At 40.6% G+C, this 19549-nt stretch overlaps 1 protein-coding gene across 1 annotated transcript; it reads left to right on the top strand.

Annotated features, from left to right (window-relative positions):
• The first annotated feature begins 219 nt into the window (after window positions 1-219).
• Window positions 220-17651, top strand: TXNRD3 (thioredoxin reductase 3). The gene is made up of 16 exons (XM_058031978.1): window positions 220-561; window positions 5891-5951; window positions 7565-7674; window positions 7857-7973; window positions 9729-9801; window positions 10689-10808; window positions 11211-11353; window positions 12744-12859; window positions 12967-13192; window positions 13405-13497; window positions 13912-13988; window positions 14534-14690; window positions 14897-15004; window positions 15884-15979; window positions 16186-16320; window positions 16446-17651. Exons 1-16 carry the CDS (start codon window positions 382-384, stop codon window positions 16506-16508), a joined length of 1875 nt encoding a protein of 624 aa, XP_057887961.1. The 5' UTR covers window positions 220-381; the 3' UTR covers window positions 16509-17651.
• The last annotated feature ends 1898 nt before the right edge of the window (window positions 17652-19549 follow it).

Genomic DNA, 19549 nt, shown 5'->3' with positions numbered 1-19549 from the left:
CCGCTCGGCCAGCCTCGGCCGGGCGGGCGCTGAGGCGGCACCACCCGGTCACCGGCCCCGCCCCGCGCCCCGCCCGGCACCGCCCGCCCGCCGGCCGCTCATGCGCGCTCGCGCCGGCCTCCTCTTGGCTCACTTCACGCCCCCTCTCAGAGGGGAGAGAGGCTTAAACAACGCAAGTTTGTTCTTCTCTACGTAGCCTTTAGGCAGACTCTGACGCTTTCGCCTCTGGTATAAAAGACTTTTTTTATTATTTTACAACGATTCATAGTGCTTGTGGCTGAAATGCAGGGTGGAGAGCCCTCCCTGGCTTTTTGTCCCCCCCTCGCTCCCTCCGAATAGGTTGGCCCGCTCATCCTGCTGCCGGCTACGGAAGGGGCGGGCATGGCCGAGGGTCAGCCCGGCCGCCGCGGCGAAGGCGATCTTGCCGCCATGGCGCCGCCGCCGCCGCCGGTCCAGACCCGGCTCCCGGACTGGGACGGGCTGAAGCTCCGCGTGCGGAACCTCATCGCCTCGCACCGCGTCATGATCTTCAGCAAGAGCTACTGCCCCTACTGCAACAAGGTGAGGCGGCGGCGGCCGTTGGAGCCCGCTCGGCGCGGTCCCCCGCGGGCCGTCCCTCGAGGCTGGCGCGGGCAGACCTTGGCCCGAGGGCGCCCGCCGGGCCCGGGCAGGGCGCGGGGCTGAGGGAGGGCGGTGCGGGCGTGCGGCGGCACCTGCGGGCTCTGGGGCGTGTGGAAGTGGCGCTGTGTCCGTCCCGCTCCAGCACCACGTGCTGGAAAACCTCCTGCTACTCTAAATCAGGCGAAGTGGAGTTCGTGGTGGTTCTTTCGCTTTGCCACGGTGGGAGGTGGATGTGTGGCGAGTTCTGCACAGTGTGTTTGTTCCTCTGCTCTAGAGCCGCTCGAAGCTCAGGCTGTGTTCCTTTCTCTTTGGAAATTTGGGTACCACATTGGTGTTCAGCTTGGGCAAAGCTGCTCCCCACGGCAGGGATGAGTTAAGTTTTCTGCCCTTTCTAAATTTAAGGAAGGTTGACTCTGTAGCAAATGAAAAAGTTCTAAATCCTGATCGCAGCGTGTGTTTAAAAGGAGAGAAAAGCGCTCTTGGTTAATTGTGATATTTAGAGAAAAATACCTTTTTAGCCCTAATTTTACACCAATGTACACTCATTAGGCTATAGCTAGTATGCCAAGCTCATTAAAAAACCCAAGGCCTTCATTAGAGTTTTATGATACCAATACACTGGTCATAGTCCACACAGGACCTGAGGGTTTGTAGGCCTTAGGTTTCCTGGATAGTTACAAAGAGTATATTATGAAATTTTATTTGAACCTCACACTACCATATTTGATATGGCCATTGTGTAAGAACATGAGTGGAACTGTTGGATCAAGTCCTGGTGTTCCTCAATACAACTGATAACCAGGAAAATACTCAGAAGCCTCACTCCCATTTCTGGGTTAGGTTTAGTTCTGGGAAGGGAAGAGATATTATGACCTCCTTGCAGAAAACTGAACTGAATATATCCTCACTTGCAACTTTTTTGAGGTTTTGGGAAAGGAAACTTCTGTGTTTGAGAGGATCAACCAAACCAGTGCCTTCTGTCTAAGAACTTTTTGGCAGATAGTAAATCAGAGTACGTAGCTCAAATCCTTCTTAGCAACTTACTCTAAGTTTCAGTAAATGAAGAGCTGGGGTCTTGCTTCTGTCTAGTCCAGTTGACAAAAGTGTTATCTTCTGCTGAGGAAAAATCGTTTCTTGAGGACTTCAGAGTTGCCCATTAAGAAATACCTAGTCATGGCTGTCGGTATTGCCCTGTGTGCTTTTATTGCTGTGTGATTGTAAATGCTGATGCTCATGGCACTCAGTTCAGTGGGTTTGAGATCACATGATGGCACTGTAACTTTTTAAACCTTGTGTCTTTTTCCTTCATCTGCTTGTGGTGTTGCAGAGGCTCTAGACTAAGACAAGAAGGGGAGAAAAGACTTGACTGTAGTCCAATAATTAAATTCCAGATTTTTCTTTCCTGCATTTGTTCATAGCTTCTCCATTAGGCAGATGGCTTGCTTCAGGGAAGCAGTCAGATATGAGGAATGTTAGGAATATTATCCTTATTGTTTGGCAAAGGGGAGGAATGAACACAGGGAGTAGGAGGACCCTCTGTCACGGCCCTTTCTAGGAGGGGTTGTTGAGAAATGCTGTGTGAATTTTTGTGAAGAAACAGGTCATAAATAGAGCTGGGGGGAAGAGGTGACTGCCCTGGTAGTCACATTTCCTTGGCTTATTTTCCTGCTTGGAACAGAACAGAAAGGTAATATAACAAAGAAAATGTGGAGAAGGGGTATAGATTGCAGACAGAGAATTAGAAGAAGAAAGTTTATGGAAGAAGGAAGCCACACGTGAGACATCAAGTGATAAAACAGAGGAATATCTGTAACACTAAGGGTATTAACAATCCCTCTTATCAAAGACTTAGAAATTACTGAAAGGAATGGGAAAACAATGGCTAATGCAGGATTCTTGTTAGCTGATCAAGTCTATAGAATTAATGAAGTGAATGTAATTTGGAAGTGTAGTTACAGCTTGAGTACTTAGACTGTAATCACATAGTTCTGAGTTCTTAGACAGATATGAATAGTGTGCATTGTATTATCTTTTACTGTGGATGGTTGTTAGCAGTGTGCTTTTGGTAGGATTAATAGAAAAAGATGTTTAGTGCTCATGGGCTGAAAGTACCTAATTTGGGGGTGGAAAGAATTCTCTCTTTCAAGTGGAGGTAGCCATGCTAGAAGGAAATTAAAATGGCACTTTTCTTTGGAAACACAACTGCAAATAAATTCCCTGAGTGAATTAGGTAGGTGATTGTATTCAGGTTAGCTAATAGCATGACTTGGCAATTGTGCTTGTTGTTCTTCTGCAAATGCAATTTGTTGTTCAACTGCTTTAACAGGGCAGTGGTGGAGAGGGGGTGGTGGTAGAATTACTTCCTTGTCATAATGTAACTTGGCTGTTTCTTCAATTGCTTAGCATCCAGAAAAGATAATAAGTAAGATAGAAATGCATAAAGAAAACACAGTTTTTTAGCATGAAAAAATGGCAAGGCTGAACACTGTGATATGTTGATACTTTAGGAGCAACAGTTGTGATTGCATAAAGTTACTGGTTATTTTAGTTATATTTTATGCAATTACAGATTACATTCTCTGTCCTCAGGGGGTTCTGGCCAATTCAGCTGTAGCTATTATGGAGTGTTAGCTGATACTTGAAAAAGCAGACCTAGGACATGCCATTATTATTTTATGATAGAAAGCTTATCTCAAACCTGCTTAGCTTCCCTAGTGACAGAAAGCATCTGTGGGAAGCATTTCCTAAAGCTAGACTAATTTCTTGATTTCAGAGGAATTATCTATTGTTTAATAATACTTGGAAGTGTTTCTAGTCCATCACTTCTTGTGAAAACTGAAAGGGTTTAGTAGATAACTGAGGCCATTGCATTGGTGAAAAGGGAAGTAAGTGGCTGTATCAGTGACTTCAGCCTTGTATCCCACCCCAGACATTTGAAGAAATGACAGTTTTGTCTTTGGGCTGTAAGTAAGACTATCACCCAGTGCACTGCTGAAGTTTCCAGTGGGATGTGTGTGACACAGGAATTTCTTGACCTGACTTGGTATTAGTTTTATATTGCGTTCAAAGTTTTCAGTTGATTTTCTTTTTCATTAGATGGTCTAATAACTCCTTTAATCTCATTTTAATTTTGGCTTTTACAATGCCGGATAGCAGTGAGTTTTCTTGTTGTGTTCCCCAGGGAGATTTACTTCCTTTTCATTTCAAAGTTGTTTTCTGGTAAATGCAGTTATTGCTGAGTGCTCCAGTGAGTATTTCTGAGAAATCATTTCCTGTTCAGCTTATCTTGATATTAGTCATGATTAGTGTGTTATCTTTCTACTCCTCCTAATCATTTCCTTCTCCAAACCAAAGTCATCTATTATCTCTTGCCTGCATTGAAGATTTTGTAACTGCTCATGTGCTTGCTATGATCCTTCCTTCAGTTTCATTAGCACAACACAAGTATGATTTGTTCATAAGTGTAAAGTGCAATAGTTGCCTCTAATTAGGATGCTAGCATTTGTCTGATTTTTTTTCTCTCTACTGAGTACCTTCAGTAGAGAATAAAGGTGGTCTAAATGCCTTAAATCTGTCCTTTCTTGAGTGTAATCTTCCTTGGTTTAGTAATGTTCCGTCCTGTCCTCCTTCCTGCCAGCTGCTGTTGCAATGTTTTGGCAGAGTTTTTTAAAAAAGAAAACAAAAACCAGTGAACTCTTCCCTGTTACTCCACTGCTTTGCTGCAAACTAAACCAGCAACCAAGCAGCGAATTTTCTAACTTGCCTCTGCATTCTTAACACTTCTTAGTAGCAATCACTTTAGCTTTGCTTTTTGGTTCTTGCTTGGCATTTACTTTGGGATTTGTAACAGAAGATGCAGAACAGGAGGTCTGGAGTGGTTCCTTTCATTCTGCCTGTAGCTGTAATCATTCCAGGAGGCAAGCCTGAAGGTAATGGTGAGCTTAGGACAAGAAATTTCAAGGGTCATCTAGATGGTTAGAGGGCTGGAGTATCACACACACTGAATGTGGAAAGGAGGAGCTCAGTTTGTTGAACTTTGGTAAGGCTGACTGGGATTTTTAGTTGCTGCCTTTTGCTGACAGGTGGGAAGACAATCAGAGTGTTATTCAAGTTGCAGAGTGAAAGAAGAACAAACAAACATTAGTTGCTATGGCAGACACTCCAATGGGGTAAAATGGAAGTTCTTTACTCTGAGGATGGTCAAATGTTGAGCAGGTCAGGGAAGTTCTGGTGTCTTTGTCCTTGTGGATGTTCCAAGCGAGAGGACAGTGCTTGAGCAATGTCATCAGCCTTCACATTTGGCTCTGCTTTGAGCAGGGAGTTCATGCAGGTGGCCTGAAAAGGTCCCTTAGAACCTCCACTATTCTAAAACTGTAGAACCAATATCATCAGCTACAGAAGCAAAGCTTTTTTTTTTTTTTTGAATGTTACAGTTGATATATGATGTGCTAAGGATTTGTAGTTGGTGCAGAATACAGAATCTTCTTGTTTGCCTGCATAAAGCTGAAACTTAATCAGAAAACACTGGAATACTCAGTATTCAGTATAGTAACAGTGTGAGTCACAACAATATTAAAAACATTTTATTCCCTGTGTGTTAGATATCTTTAAACTTACTAGATGGGCCTCAGTATACTCTTGATGAAGCTCTGTCCATAAATTTGAGATTCCTCAGAAAGCTGATTTCAAAATGTTCAGACTCCATGCTGGCAAGTGGGTCCATCCCATAGACATTCAGGGATTCTTGCTAGAGCTGTTTTCACATGCCAGCATCACAAAAAATGTTATTGTAGAAATCTTGTTTCTAAAAGGTTGCCTGATTTGAATCACATAATGATACATTTTGCCCATCCAGAACTGAGGTAAAAAAACCACCCAGCTGAGTGCTGAGTACTCAGTATTTTTTTTTTGTTTTGCTTATTATTCTTTTTTTTTTTTCTTTAGTATTACCAAGGAATCTTGCTGCTGTTTTATCTCTCTTCTTTGTTTTTTATATGGCAGTCACTTCCATAGCTTTTGGTATGTAGCAGGTGGAGAAGTCAGCAGCTAAGCAAATTGTATCTAGAAGCTTTTTCTTAAGGTGATGGGAGGTAAAATGCTCTGGCTTTAAGTGAGGAACACACAGAACACAGAACCAAGCTACCAAAGCTGTGTGGAGCCCCAGAGCTGGGGAACTGAGCCTTCCAGGTGTCCTGTGTGTGTCCAGCAGGGAAGGTGTACCCTGAGCTGAGGAACCTTTGCGCTGCCATGGTGTCTGTTCCTCTTGCAGGTGAAGGAACTCTTCCACTCCCTGCATGTGGACTACTATGCTCTGGAGCTGGATATAACTGGTGAGTAGGAGAAAAACAATGTATCACAATGTGCTGCTGCTTAATGTAACTAAAAATGAGGGATTCTTAAGGCTGCATGATTCCTTAAGCTGTCTTGAGCTAACTGGGGGACATGTGAAACAAGTAAAATACATTTTAATAAATGCAGAGGTAAAGGCAATTAGGCTTCAATGTGGTTTTTATACAGGATGTGTTTTTAATATAACTGAAGGCTTTGACTGTAAAAACCATCAGGTGATAGAGAATGTGAGATCTGATTTTTGTCCAAGGAGCTATGGCTTCTGGGGAATAAGTCTGTAATTTTTTCCTACTCCTGGTTCTCTTGTGGCTTCAGATGAATTGTTAATGTTTGACTTGGTATGTTGGTGACCTTCTTTGGGAAGAGTGCTGAGTCACTGGAAGGAAGGGCAAATTCCAGTAACTTGGCTGCTGCTTGTTTCAAGTTGTTTTTTTTCCTTAAAGCCCAAGCTGCTTTAGTTTTAGGACATGGGCAGTGCCTTATGTGTACACAGACATAATGCACTTAGCTTTTAATGTAGTTTTAGGAACAGATAGTTTCTTATATGTTTTTTACTGAGCTCTTAAATGCACGTTTGGTAAACTGTTGAGTGTCTATTCTTTTTTCCTGCACAAAACTTAAATTTCCAAGGTTTTTTTTAAAGTTCTTGTGCCTTTTTGAAGTTTTTACTTTTGCTGAAGCAATATTTGGGAGAAATTTAGCTATTTATTCATCTCTTCTTGGTTACTTTTGCTTCTTATTCAAGTTATCATACTGTGAATTAATTATAGCCCAAGATATGTAAAGTACAATGCACAGCATTTTTTTTCCTGGAATTACTTCTAATTAATAATATATTTCCCTTGCAGTTGCTCTGATTACTGATACTTAGTAGATACAACCTTGGAATAAAAAGATTTTAGTCAGAGTGATTACTGTAAATCCCCATTCCCCCATTTACTGCTGAGAGATCTAAATTGAGCCTATGTGTAGGTGCTGATGATTCAGATGGCAGGTGAGGTCAGGCAATGATAATTTTAAAACTAGAAAGTTTCTGACAGTGTGGTGGGTAGAAAAAGGAGGAAGGTAGCTTTAGGGTAAGTAGAAAAGCATGTTCATACTTCCCTTACCCATTGTCTCATAATACAAAGCTGCTGGGCAGAATTATGTTCCTGTGCACAGAACATATTCCAAAACAAGAAGTTCTCATGATAGAAAAGGTGTGTGTGTGATCTTCTGTGATAGCTGGAAAAGAATTTTTTTGTAGTGAACACTGTAGTGTGTAGCAACAAATGTGACACTGTAAGAGATAAAAATCCTTGAAATAGAAAAGCTAAATTCTTACTACTTCAGCTTTACTCCATGCTGTAGAACTGTGGCTTGAAATATCAATTTAATTTTTGTATTTAAGCCTGCTCCTTTGAGAAGTAGTTTCTGAAGACTTGCTTATGTCCAGGAAACCTGCAAATGGAATGTTTATAATGAAATTATAGACATTTTTTTTTTCTTGGCAGGCCTACAGTGTTCACAGTCCAAACCTTTAATACTTCAGGTTGTTCTAAAAACCTCTGTTCCTGAAATCTGTTTATAATGTACATATTTCTTTTATTCTTAGATGATGGAGCCAGTATTCAGCAAGTATTGGCAGAGCTGACGAACCAGAGGACAGTGCCTAATGTATTTGTGAATGGAACTCACATTGGTGGCTGTGATGCAACATACCAGGTAACCTGGCTTTAGAAACCAGCTGGAAGTGGACAAGACTGAGGGAATTTGCAGTTTGGTTGTAGCTGAATGTTGTGTGACACAGCAGCCTGGGTGACGTCACTCAGAGCAGGCAGTGTTATCAGTTGTTTGCTCAGAAACATGTGTGCTGATTTGATTATTTATTTCTTTTTCTCTCCCAGGCTTATAAGGATGGATCACTGCAGAAACTCCTTGGGGATAACCAAACCATTACAGAACCCTATGAATATGATCTCATTATTATTGGTGGTGGCTCAGGTGGACTTGCATGTTCTAAGGTAGGATGTGAAAATGACATTAGAGAACAGGTGGTATGTAAAATTTATTCAAAAGTTACTCACTATTAATTATGTTGGTGTAAAACAGTGTATATTTTGATGAGTATTACTGTTCAACTTGTTAATTAATGAACCAATAGTGGTCTAGTAATGTGCTTACTTAGGGGATAAAGGGACCATTTTGTTGCCGATGTCTATTCAGCTCTTGATCCTAATTATAGGTTTTAGTTTTCTGGCTGAGGGTGGAACCAAATGTTTTTTAACTATCTCTTCTGCATGTGTAATACACAGGTGCTTCCAAACAGTAATCTAGAAAACTTAAGGGCTGCTGTTGAAGCCTTTTGACAGTTTAGGATTCAGTATCACCAGTCATCTAAAATTAAATGCTTCCAGCAGTCCCCTTCAAGGAGCTGCCTCACTCTTTAGTTCCCTTTTCAGGTGCTTTCTCAGAAAGGGAAGCTGAGATTGTGTAGCTCTTACACAATCAGCTGTTGTTCAGAGTGCCTCAGGACCTAAGGTCCAGATTCAGTTTGCTCTGCTACCCAAGGGATTTGGACACACACTCCCATCTCTCAGCCAGGTCCTAAACTGTCAGTTTATGTCTTGACAATTGCTGAGCTCTACAGCCAAACATGCAGCCTTCATTAGAAAATACAAAGCAGGCAGGAGGGGCTGACAGTGGAATTCTTCAGTTGGCCAATTGTGTATTTTCAGAATGTTCAGATCTTTCCTCACAGAACCTTCTGGGACATCAGTTGTAAACTTTGTGCTAATTGCCAAATTGTTCAGAGTAATATTCAAAATATTAGCCACCCAGCTAAACCTTGTTTGAGGCAGGATTGCAGATCTTAAATAGATTTGAGCCACCTAGAGATTTGAGTTAAGTGCTTGAAAAATCAAACAATGTCTACCTGCTAATTTCTTGGATAGAGGAATAGGCATATTCAGGTTGGAATGGACATACATGAGAAGAATATCTAATATAAGCTCCTTGCTCCAAGCAAGGTCAACTGTGAAGTCACACAGGATTGTGCAGGGACTCATCCATTTGAAATAAGCCAGGGGTGGAGATGGGAAGCCTTTCTGGGAAACCTGTTTGGTTGTCCTCATGATGTGAAAGTTCCTTATATCCAGTCTGAGTCGCTTGTTTCATCTTAAAGCCATTGTCTGTTGTCCCTTTGCTACTTGGCCACTGTGAAGAGCCTGGCACAGTCATCTTAATGTACTTCTCATACACTGGAAAGTTTCTCTGGTGTCCCCTCCAAATTCAGTTGTTCTCCAGGTTGAATGTGTCCAATTCCCTTGGCCCTTCTCATAGTGGGTGTGCTCCAGCCCCTTGAACATCATGGTGGTGCTGCATTGAAATGTCTCCAGTGTGTCACCTTCTGTTCCATGCATGAACATGCCAAGTCAGTTCTGTCCTGAATGGAAAGCAGAGCTAACAGCATAAATATTTCTTTAGGTGAGGTAGGAGAGAGCCCATCTCATACCTTTTTCATATCATGGCTTTTGACAGCATAGGATGATCTTGATGCAGCATTGAACATGCAAATAGCCATTCAAAGTTTAAAGTCAGTTCTTGAGGGATTTCAGTTTTTGTCTAGGGAAGGAGACAGAAGAGCCATGTATGTTAATGTCTAACTGGTGAAGGTAGTAAAGAAGCCTTTTATTAGTGCTAAATGTATTATGACTATAAATGAGTGGACAGGCTTGCTTTGTTCAGTAATGCTGACTGGTCTTCTCCATTTTTTATAGGAAGCTGCTGCCTTGGGAAAGAAAGTAATGGTATTAGATTATGTTGTTCCAACACCTCTTGGAACCACATGGGGTAAGCTTTTTTTAATCTTGTGTTTGATGATGTTTGAGTACCAGTGATACATACTGAGATGTTACATATTATGGATTTGTGTTCTTAGGAATTGAGGGTAATTCTTACCTCAATTCTAATTGAGGAATTGAGGGTACACAGATAACAAGAGTTATTTGCCTGGCATGCCTGCTGCTTTTCTGGATGGCTATTTCTGCTTTGGGCATTGCTATTCTCTGTTCTCTGTCAAAAGTTTTTCTAGCTTTGTTCACTTTCAAACCACGTGTGGGTAGTGTGTGCGTGCATGTTCACATTCTAATGTTTGTGGGGATATTTTGCCTTTTAGTTCATCCAGTTCTATATTGTAGACAACTGATAGGCTCCCTTTAGAACAGTGACTGCTTGGCTATGTATGTCTCACATTTTCCTAATTAAGGACAGCTGCTGGCTGACCTCATTAGTGATACTGGCAGCTGAGAATGAGTAAGAAACTTTGGTGAAACTTCTTTTGAGTCAAGGAATGAATGTACTCTTGTAGACAGTATTTCAAACACAGGCATATTTAAATACCAAATAATAGATCATACTAAATTGTAGAAACTGGAGTTTTTGCCTGGCTTACTTGGCAGCCTGACTAAAATCTGAAATCTTGTGGAGTAAGTAACCAGGCTCTGTGTTTGATATGCTGTCCCTGTCTGGGGCCAGTGAGCCTAATAACATCTTAAACTGAATACAAACTTAATGTGTTTATTGTATTCTAAAATGTCCCTTGCAACAGAAGTTTCATGTTACTTGTGTGACTATACAAACCTCCCTGAGGTGAGTGATATAGTGAATATACAAAGTATGTGCTAGGGAAAGCATCAATCCCATTCATGGAAGCAATAATGTGATTCTTTCCATCTTAGGACTTGGTGGCACGTGTGTAAATGTAGGTTGCATTCCCAAGAAGCTGATGCATCAAGCAGCACTTCTGGGTCAGGCACTCCAAGATTCAAGGAAGTTTGGGTGGCAGTATGAAGAACAAGGTTGGTAAGAACACAGAGGGAAGCCCAAGACTGTACAGATGAGATGCTGAGCTCAAGACTGTTCTTTTACTTAATAAATTAGAGGCAGAGTTTAGTACTTTTCTTAGGTGAAGCAGGTGTCCTCCTTCTTCAGTCATAGAAATCTTTGGGGTTGAAAGATAATTGTGTTTTGTTCCCTGTATTAACTGAAATATGAAAAATGACAGAATTTCTAGAATGGGCTTAGTTCAGATAGTAACAAGTCACATAAATATTAACATAATAGAACAAGACCTTAATATGTATCATCATTACTGATAATGATGTTTTCTTGGCATGATGTACAATTAATAAGTTAAATTTTTCTTAAGGGGCACATTGCACTTTTATTTTCTTAAATACTAAATTAATGTCTTGTTTCAGTTAAACACAACTGGGAGACCATGGTAGAAGCAGTTCAGAACTACATTGGTTCTCTAAACTGGGGCTATCGAGTGTCTTTGAGAGAGAAGTCTGTGACATACCTCAATTCTTATGGAGAATTCGTGGAACCACACAAAATCAAGGTATATTCTGCATTTAAAATACTTACTTGGGAGGGAAACTGCCTTACAAAATTCAACACCAAAAAGGCTTCATCTTAACGTTGCCAAGTTAGGTCAACTGAAGTTAATAACTAATTTGTGAAGTTACTGATTAAGATAATTATTGTGCTTTAGTACCTGCCACAGTGTTTGCAGACCTAGTTCTGTAAGAGTGATGTGGGTATGTGTAAACCTGTGTCTTATAAGAATAAAGGAAGGTGGTCTTAGTTTGTACCTTCATACTGATTTCAGCAGCCTGAGTGAGAAGGGGGGAAAAGAAAGGAAACTCCAGCTGTGTGATTTTGCAACTTGGAAAATCCTCATACTAAAGCATAAAAACTATTGAAATTAAATTTAGATTAAGTGCTTGCATAAGAGCTCTGCTAGAACCTTATGCTGTATCAGCATACAAATTAAAGTGTCAGTCTGGCAAGACAAAGCTTGTTCTGCCAATCTTGCTATAGGTGAGCATACTGAAGCAAGGTTAACCTAGAAGTGCATATTGAAGGCAACTGTTGCACTCAGTGCATGTAATTGTCTGTTTGCAATATCAAGGCTGAACTACTTGTGTTTTAAACCAAGAACTCAGCACTGAAAGATAATAGTAAATTCAATTTACCTTGTGTACCACCTGTTCAAGTGTCCAAGCCACTTAAGTGTCCTTAATAAATGAAGTAGAACAGAGAGACTTCCCAGCAGGAGGCTGGACTAGATGACCTCCTGAGATCACTTCCAACCTGAATTACCTGTTGACTCAATGGGGAAAAAGTTTCCCTTCATCTGTGATGGAAAAACTAACAAACAGCAAGAATGAAAGTCAGATTCTGGAAGAGATGCACTGGCAAGATGGAATTTCCAAAGACCAAGAATCTCAAATTAGAGTTCAAGTTAGTTAGAATTCATGCAAGGTTGGGTCTTAGGCCCTCTGAACTGAAATCATGTAACTAATTACCTTTTTTTTTAATTACTTTTTATTGACGTTAGCTGAAGGACTAATTCATGTTATGCTGTCCCTCTCATTACATTGGCCTTTTATTGTGGGGATAAAGGGGTTGTCTTTAATTTGTTGTGGCTTTTTATAACTCGGAAGTCAAGTTCTCATGAGTAATCCCATCTAATTTAGCAGTTAAAATGGGCAGGATTCAAAGAGCAAATGATTTTAAGTGCTCTAATGGAAGAAAAGCCTGATAGTCAGTTGTTTAAACCTGTTGTTCTTCAGTGACCTGTGTGGTATCTCTAAATGCATTTGTTCTTGATTCAAACTGCTTATTCTTGATTTTTAAACATATCTACAATAATTAAGGAAAGGATTACATAATTTTTATCTTAAAGCATATGAAAATGTCAGTCTTAACTGTGTCTTCATCAACAGGCAACTAACAGAAAGGGACAAGTAACCTATCACACAGCAGAAACTTTTGTGCTGGCTACAGGAGAAAGGCCAAGATACCTGGGTATCCCTGGAGATAAAGAATTCTGCATTACAAGGTGAGATGAAAAGGCACAGAAGACTGAACTTGTCTGCTCTGGTGTTTGCCAAGTCAGACAAGCTTGTGTTGGAAGGACCTTATAACTTAGGCTTCTTCTCTTTTCAGTGATGACCTCTTCTCCCTGCCTTACTGCCCTGGCAAGACTCTGGTTGTGGGTGCTTCCTACGTGGCTCTGGAGTGTGCAGGGTTTCTGGCTGGCCTGGGGCTGGATGTCACTGTGATGGTCCGTTCCATTCTCCTGCGGGGCTTCGACCAGGAAATGGCAGAGAAGGTCGGAGCCTACATGGAAACACACGGCGTGAAGTTCATCAAGAAGTTTGTACCTGTTCAGGCAAGTGCTTTCTTCTCTGAACACATCATTGCTTTGAACAGCACATGTAAAATGCAGGTGTTGTCTGGGAAGGCTTTGGCTCTGTGCACAAATAAATGTTTTATGAGACTGAGCTTTTTTTAACTGCTTAATGGTAGATTAGTAGGCTTGAATGACAATGGAAGTGAGCTCTGCTGCTTCAGGTCATTCTAAGCTTACAAAAATTTGCACAGGTTGAGCAGCTGGAGCAAGGAATGCCAGGAAGACTGAAAGTGACAGCAAAGTCTACTGAAGGATCGGAAACCCTTGAAGAAGAATATAACACAGTAAGCATGTCTGGATTTGAAATAAATGGCTATTGATGCACATGAATAGTATTCAAATACTTTTTCTTGAACAACTTGAAGGGAACTCCTCCTTAAAAAGTTGTTCATGTAATTTACTGGCAGCAAAAAAAAGTGGAAATTCACTATTTGTCTTTAGTTGAACCCTGTCAGCCTGGAGTTTAGGTCATATAAACAGTGTTGTTGCTTCTGGTTCTGTTCTGGTTTTTCTGCTTGTTACATCTCTAAAACAAGTTGTACCTGAAGAGAGTTATGGGTGGCTCCTTCAAATTTTTAAAAAAAGTGTGGAAGGCATTTTATTCATATGCTTCAGTTTTTTCACTGAAAAACTAAAGGAAATCGTATGTTATACTTCTCTTGTGTAAAGTGTTTGCATTTAATTTTGGGTTTTTTTAGGTTTTGCTAGCCATTGGTCGTGATGCCTGTACCAGGAATATTGGGCTACAGACAATTGGTGTCAAAATCAATGAGAAGTGAGTATTGCTGAACTCCCTAAAACCACTAAATGCAAGGATATTTTTTTACCTCTGTAAAAGTAGTTTATGATACCGATGGTCTTTTAATTCCCACTGTTATATATGACAATTATGTAAACCTTTGCAAACTTTTTTGTTCTCAATTTGAGTACAGTTGTCCATTACCTTAATTTCTTCAGTATGTACTTTGTAAAATAACTATTCTGAGTGAATATGTACTAGTTGGTCATTGTGCTGATAGCACAGAGTTCTGTAATAATCAGGTGAAAGACTGAGAGTCCAAAGATGTCTGAGTAGCTTGACTGCCATCAGCCAGGCACTGTTGTTCATGTCTGAACTGGCCCACTGAATACAGACTTCAGCAGTGTGTCAGAGTTGGAGGTGATTGATGCTCTGAAGAGTTTGCAGTTAAAGTAAAAAAGGCATAAAGATATTTAATGAAATGAGCTCAGTAGTTAGAATAAGTTTCTCCCCTGTTTTTTTTATAGAGATCTGAGAAAAGTTGTAATGCTAAATTCTGTGGTCTTCTGTTTGTTTTAAAGGAATGGGAAAGTCCCTGTAAATGATGAAGAACAAACCAATGTGCCTCATGTTTATGCAATTGGGGATATCTTGGAAGGAAAGCTTGAACTTACTCCAGTTGCCATTCAGGCAGGGAGACTGCTGGCCCAAAGGCTGTATGGAGGCAGTTCCAAAAAGGTAAAGCTATAAGCAGACAACTTCAATTTATTTCTCAATAAGATGCTTTTTCCCTCAAAACTGCAATAACATGAGTTAATTTATCCACTTATCTGTTGGCTCTGCAAGTATTTTGTTAAAAAGAAGAAAAGTTCTATAACTTTTTCTGCTATGTAGTGTATAGAACTTGCATAGTCTAAATATGATTTTTTTTTTTTTATTTTTAGTGTGACTATATCAATGTACCAACAACAGTGTTTACCCCTTTAGAGTATGGCAGCTGTGGGTATCCTGAACAAAAAGCCATAGATGAATATGGAGAGCAAAACTTGGAGGTAAGAACACCCAAGAGTCAATTAACCTGTAGCTTGAGGGTGTTTTTCTTGGGCCATGCTGCTTTAGTCTCAAGGCATAGATTTACAAGATTAGAAGTTTAGACAGGTAGAACTGTTGTGGCTTTGTTTTCATCTGGCCAGCAAGGTACTGGACTCACAGAAACCTGGACTGGACTTAATGCCATTAGAATTGTGCATAACTGTTTGCAGGTGGCTGAGAGAAGCATTTGACCTCAGGAGGCCAGACTTGGGTTGCAGAGCTGTAGGAGTGGTTTTTGTTGTCAGGAATTGAAGGCTTTTATTGCTGAAGTGTACCAAACTCCTGGGATGAACTATTTTCTGCTGGCTCACTGTTGTTGACTTGTGAATTTATTTTTTGCTGACCTTAACATAGGCCTATAGGAGTATTGGGGATAACTTCCCCATTTTATGGTAATTTCTGGTTTCTGCACATCTCTAAGGAGTTATGAAGAAGCTGCTTTTGCATGCCTTTTGTTTAATTCCTTATATCTGTCAAAATCACTTGACATTATTGAGCTTCTGCTGTTACTGTTTTGCATAGTAGGTTTAAACTTACAGTAACTGGATATTTTGTACTTCTCTTTCTGAAAGTTTGACTTGCAACTACTGTACAATGTAGCTGTTTTTATCAAGTATTTAAGTCAGAGCTACATGGTTGGAATCAAGTCTTCCTCTGCTGAGTTTTGGAGTATGGACTCTGTGGGCTGAGTGGAAAAAAAATTACTCATCTCGTTTGTTATAGACAAGAATATAGTGGGTTAAATGTCAAACCACCAATTTATAAGGATACTTAAAATTAGAATTGTGCCTGACTGAATCAATGACATTCTAATGCTCTTTTTCTTGTTTTTCTCCCAGGTTTATCACACTTTGTTCTGGCCACTTGAATGGACAGTGCCAGGCAGAGATAACAATACCTGTTATGCAAAGGTTATCTGCAATAAACAGGACAATGTAAGTAGCAGGATGGATATGCTGAGGGTATTCTTGAAATGGAAAGGACTGCAGAACTACTTTATTTGAAGAAGTTCATTTTTTCTTAAAGACTCTGCTATTGACCTGCTTGTGTAACATTTTTACTGTAGTGGGAGTTACACACTAGAGCTTTTGTTGAACTTTGCCTGGTACTGACTCATATTTTTCTCTCATCTGTTCTGCAGAATCGTGTGATAGGACTGCATGTTCTTGGACCCAATGCTGGTGAAGTTACCCAAGGTTTTGCTGCTGCAATTAAATGTGGTCTCACCAAAGAATTACTTGATGAAACAATTGGTATCCATCCTACTTGTGCAGAGGTGAGAAAGGGGGAAGGCACAGCCTGATTTAAAACCTGCTCTTGAAGACAGTTTTACCAAGAGATCAGTAGCCATGTGGATAATGCAGGCAACAGTAAATAAACTCTTATTTTTTTCTCTTACAGGTGTTCACTACAATGGATATTACCAAATCTTCTGGCCAGGACATCACTCAGAAGGGCTGCTGAGGTTAAACCTGCTGTTTTACTTGTTTCCATGTTGTGCACTCTCGGTCCTGTGGAAGCTCTAATACATCCAACTGCTTTGCAGCAGTGCCACTGTGGGTGCTGCAGCTGGGAGTGGTGCCTTGGAGAGGCTTCCTCAGCACGAGGTGTGTTGCACATGGAGCAGTAAAGCAGCAGAGAAATCTCAGACTGTGAATCCTGACTTTGCCTGGATTAGCACTGTGGTGCTTTCTTGACGTTGTTGCTCTAAATCTTCTTGGGAGGTGAGCTACGACTGATGACTGCCAGGCAAGGCTGGGAGCTTCCTCTCTAGTCAGATGACTGAACTCCTCCTGAAGGAAATTCTTAAATTGCACAAATTAAAGCTAATGCTTCTAGTTCCAGTGTCTTGTACAAATGCTTGAAATAGATGACAAATACATAATTGAGTGATTCTTGCCAACAGTTTTCTGTTGACTGATTTATCTTTTTGATGCATTTTGTTATACTTAATTGTATGTTCAGTTGAGACAAGGTGGCATAAATAGGATGCAGTGTTGAGCAGTGCAGTTCAAGCACTAGTCTCCCACCCCAACCAGTCAAACTTCAGAGTAAGTAACTGAAGGACACCACTGTTGTTCACATTCACAATTTTTTGACCTCAGGTGACATCATGTCTTCAAAATAAAAATTTGATTTGTAGGTGTCTTGTGTGTCAAGGCTAAAGAGTGTAAGTGCAAGGCCATGTCAGTTTGCTTAAATCTGGTTTCAGCTCTGTAATTCAAAATCTCACAGAACCCAGAATTCTATCTGTGCTGTTATGTGGAATGCTGAAGTCCTGGAGAAGCAGACTCTGTCCCACTGACACAGCAGGTGCCTGCCCATGGAGGCAGAAGGTGTTGTACAGAGCTGCTCTGATTGATGTGGCAGCCCAGGGCAATGACCTGCTGTGCTTTGTGTAATGTTGTGTGCTGTCAGTACTTTGAAGCTCTCTTCCACCCCTAGCATTCTGTCCTGGGGGAATTGTGCTTGAATCTGGCTCTTAGTTTTGTCCAAAGAGCTGTTTTGAAAGACTGTTCTGAACATTGTATGATAGTAACCAGTTTTTAACTATTTAATCTGTGATCTACCGTGGCATTTGAAGTTCAATAAACAATGCATACAACACTGGTGTCTGACCTCATGATTTCTGTTGCCTGAGATTTTACTGGGCTTGAGTTATGTTGTGTATCCCATACAGTACTAAAACCCCTGTGGATTTGTGCATATTGTAATCTTTTAAATGGAGAAACAAGTTGTCTTGTCTCCCCTGGGGGCTTGCTCAGGATATCAGATGTGCTTCTGTTTGGGTATACAGAATTGAATTTAGGTGAGTTCAAACTTTGAAAGATCAGTTTTATACCATTTCTCTATATTCCAGAAGATTTGAATACCTTGTATTGTTTAACTGCAACACAGCTCAAAGATGCTCAGTAAAATCTAGGTAGTGTTAGCAGCAAATCTTGCTGGTGTTCAAGTTTAGTAACTCTTGGAGACTTTGGGCAAAACCCAGTCTCAGTAGCACTGCAAAATACTTGACAGGGGAGATGCTTGCTGAGCTGCAGGGGCTGCTTTGCTGCAGAGGAGTCACTTCTGGTCCAGTAGAAATGATGACAAACTGACTGGGAATAGCAAAGTTTACCTGGTGTAGCCCTGCTGGAGAGGAAGTGAAGGAGGAAGCCAAGCCAATGAGTGCTAATTCCTGAATTTGCTATTAGTAAGCACTAATTGAGTTTTATTTCAGATTAAGATTTGATTTGCAGGTTCATGTTAATTGATCAATAATTACCACTTGCATATCTGTAACAGTGTCCTAATTGCAGATGTTCCCTTTGTCATGCTTGCCCCAGCTGTCAGCTCTAGGTGATACACAGCTGGTGGCATCAGGAACTTTTGCAGAGTTACCCTTTAAAGCTTTCAACTCTCCTGGTAAAATACACAGCAAGTAGCTTATAGCTGGAGGAAGTGAACATGTCACTTGTGTTTCAGTAGGCTCACGTGTGAAATAAAATGTGGTGTGACAACAAGCCATGGATCAAAGCCAAAATGTTATGGTGGACAGAAGGTGTTAGAGAAGAAGGTGAGGTCTGAGAAGTGGGACTTGTAGCAACATAATAATACCCTGAATTTGGGTAATAAGGACACTCCAGCAATGGCATTAATGGCAAATTGGAGTTTACATTTCTGTTGTCATAAATGTTGAACAAACCCTGAAGAGCTGTTCTGTGTTCTTAAAACACTGGTATTTATTCATGCTCTAATACCAGGAAGCTTTTGTAAGCTGTAGTTGAAAATGCTCAGTTGTGACTGAATTTGTGCTTAGCTGCTTGTCTAGATCACTGATAATTATGGCACTCTGTACCTCAACTGGAGCTCTTGAAACAGTGGATGAACAGCAAAGCTCTGTGTTTTTAAAATTTATTGGTGATATTTATCCATTTCAGGTCCAAAAGTGGTTATGATTATAGTTATTGTAAACATTGAAGACAATCATCAAATTAGTAGATGGCTTTCCACATAGCATAAGTTTTAATTATACCTTGAGCACTGTAATTTATCTTGAGTAACACAAGCAGCTAAAGTTGGCCTGTGCAAGAACTGTGGGGGCAAGTAAGAGACAAAAGGGGGAGCTGAGTATTCTGTAATAAGCCATGAAATGCCAAAATTAGACACAAAAGACTTTTCCTGGGTAACTGAACTGTTTAAATCTTCTGGTTCTCACAATTCCCCTTGGAGCTGCTTTTGACAAAGACTTGAAGTGTTTACCCTTTTACAGCACATCTCATACTGGCAGAAAATTGAAAAATAGGGTTGGTTTTTTTTCCTTAGCTCTAAACTGAAGTTAAAAGTACATGTTAAAATTCTGTGCTTGTCAAGCCTTCCCTGTATATTGGCAAGGGAAAAATTCCTGGATGTGCCTTACAAGAGTTGGGAACAACTGAGGAAGGAAGGATCAAGCATTTTAACTAAAAATAGTAGTGGATCTATTGAATGTCATGTGCTTTGTGGTTCCTGCTCTGCAAGGG

The sequence above is a fragment of the Melospiza georgiana genome, chromosome 11, assembly GCF_028018845.1.
Source record: "Melospiza georgiana isolate bMelGeo1 chromosome 11, bMelGeo1.pri, whole genome shotgun sequence".
NCBI lineage: Eukaryota > Metazoa > Chordata > Aves > Passeriformes > Passerellidae > Melospiza > Melospiza georgiana.
Note: the sequence above shows the minus strand (reverse complement) of the source record. Positions and strands in the feature narration are given on the sequence as shown.

Bases quoted from the DNA above. Each gene is read 5' to 3' on its own strand.
- TXNRD3 (XM_058031978.1), top strand. From the start codon at position 382: ATGGCCGAGGGTCAGCCCGGCCGCCGCGGCGAAGGCGATCTTGCCGCC. The intron at 10,809-11,210 runs GTTGGTAAGAAC...GTCTTGTTTCAG, and splicing joins GTGGCAGTATGAAGAACAAG to TTAAACACAACTGGGAGACC. The intron at 14,691-14,896 runs GTAAAGCTATAA...TTTTATTTTTAG, and splicing joins ATGGAGGCAGTTCCAAAAAG to TGTGACTATATCAATGTACC.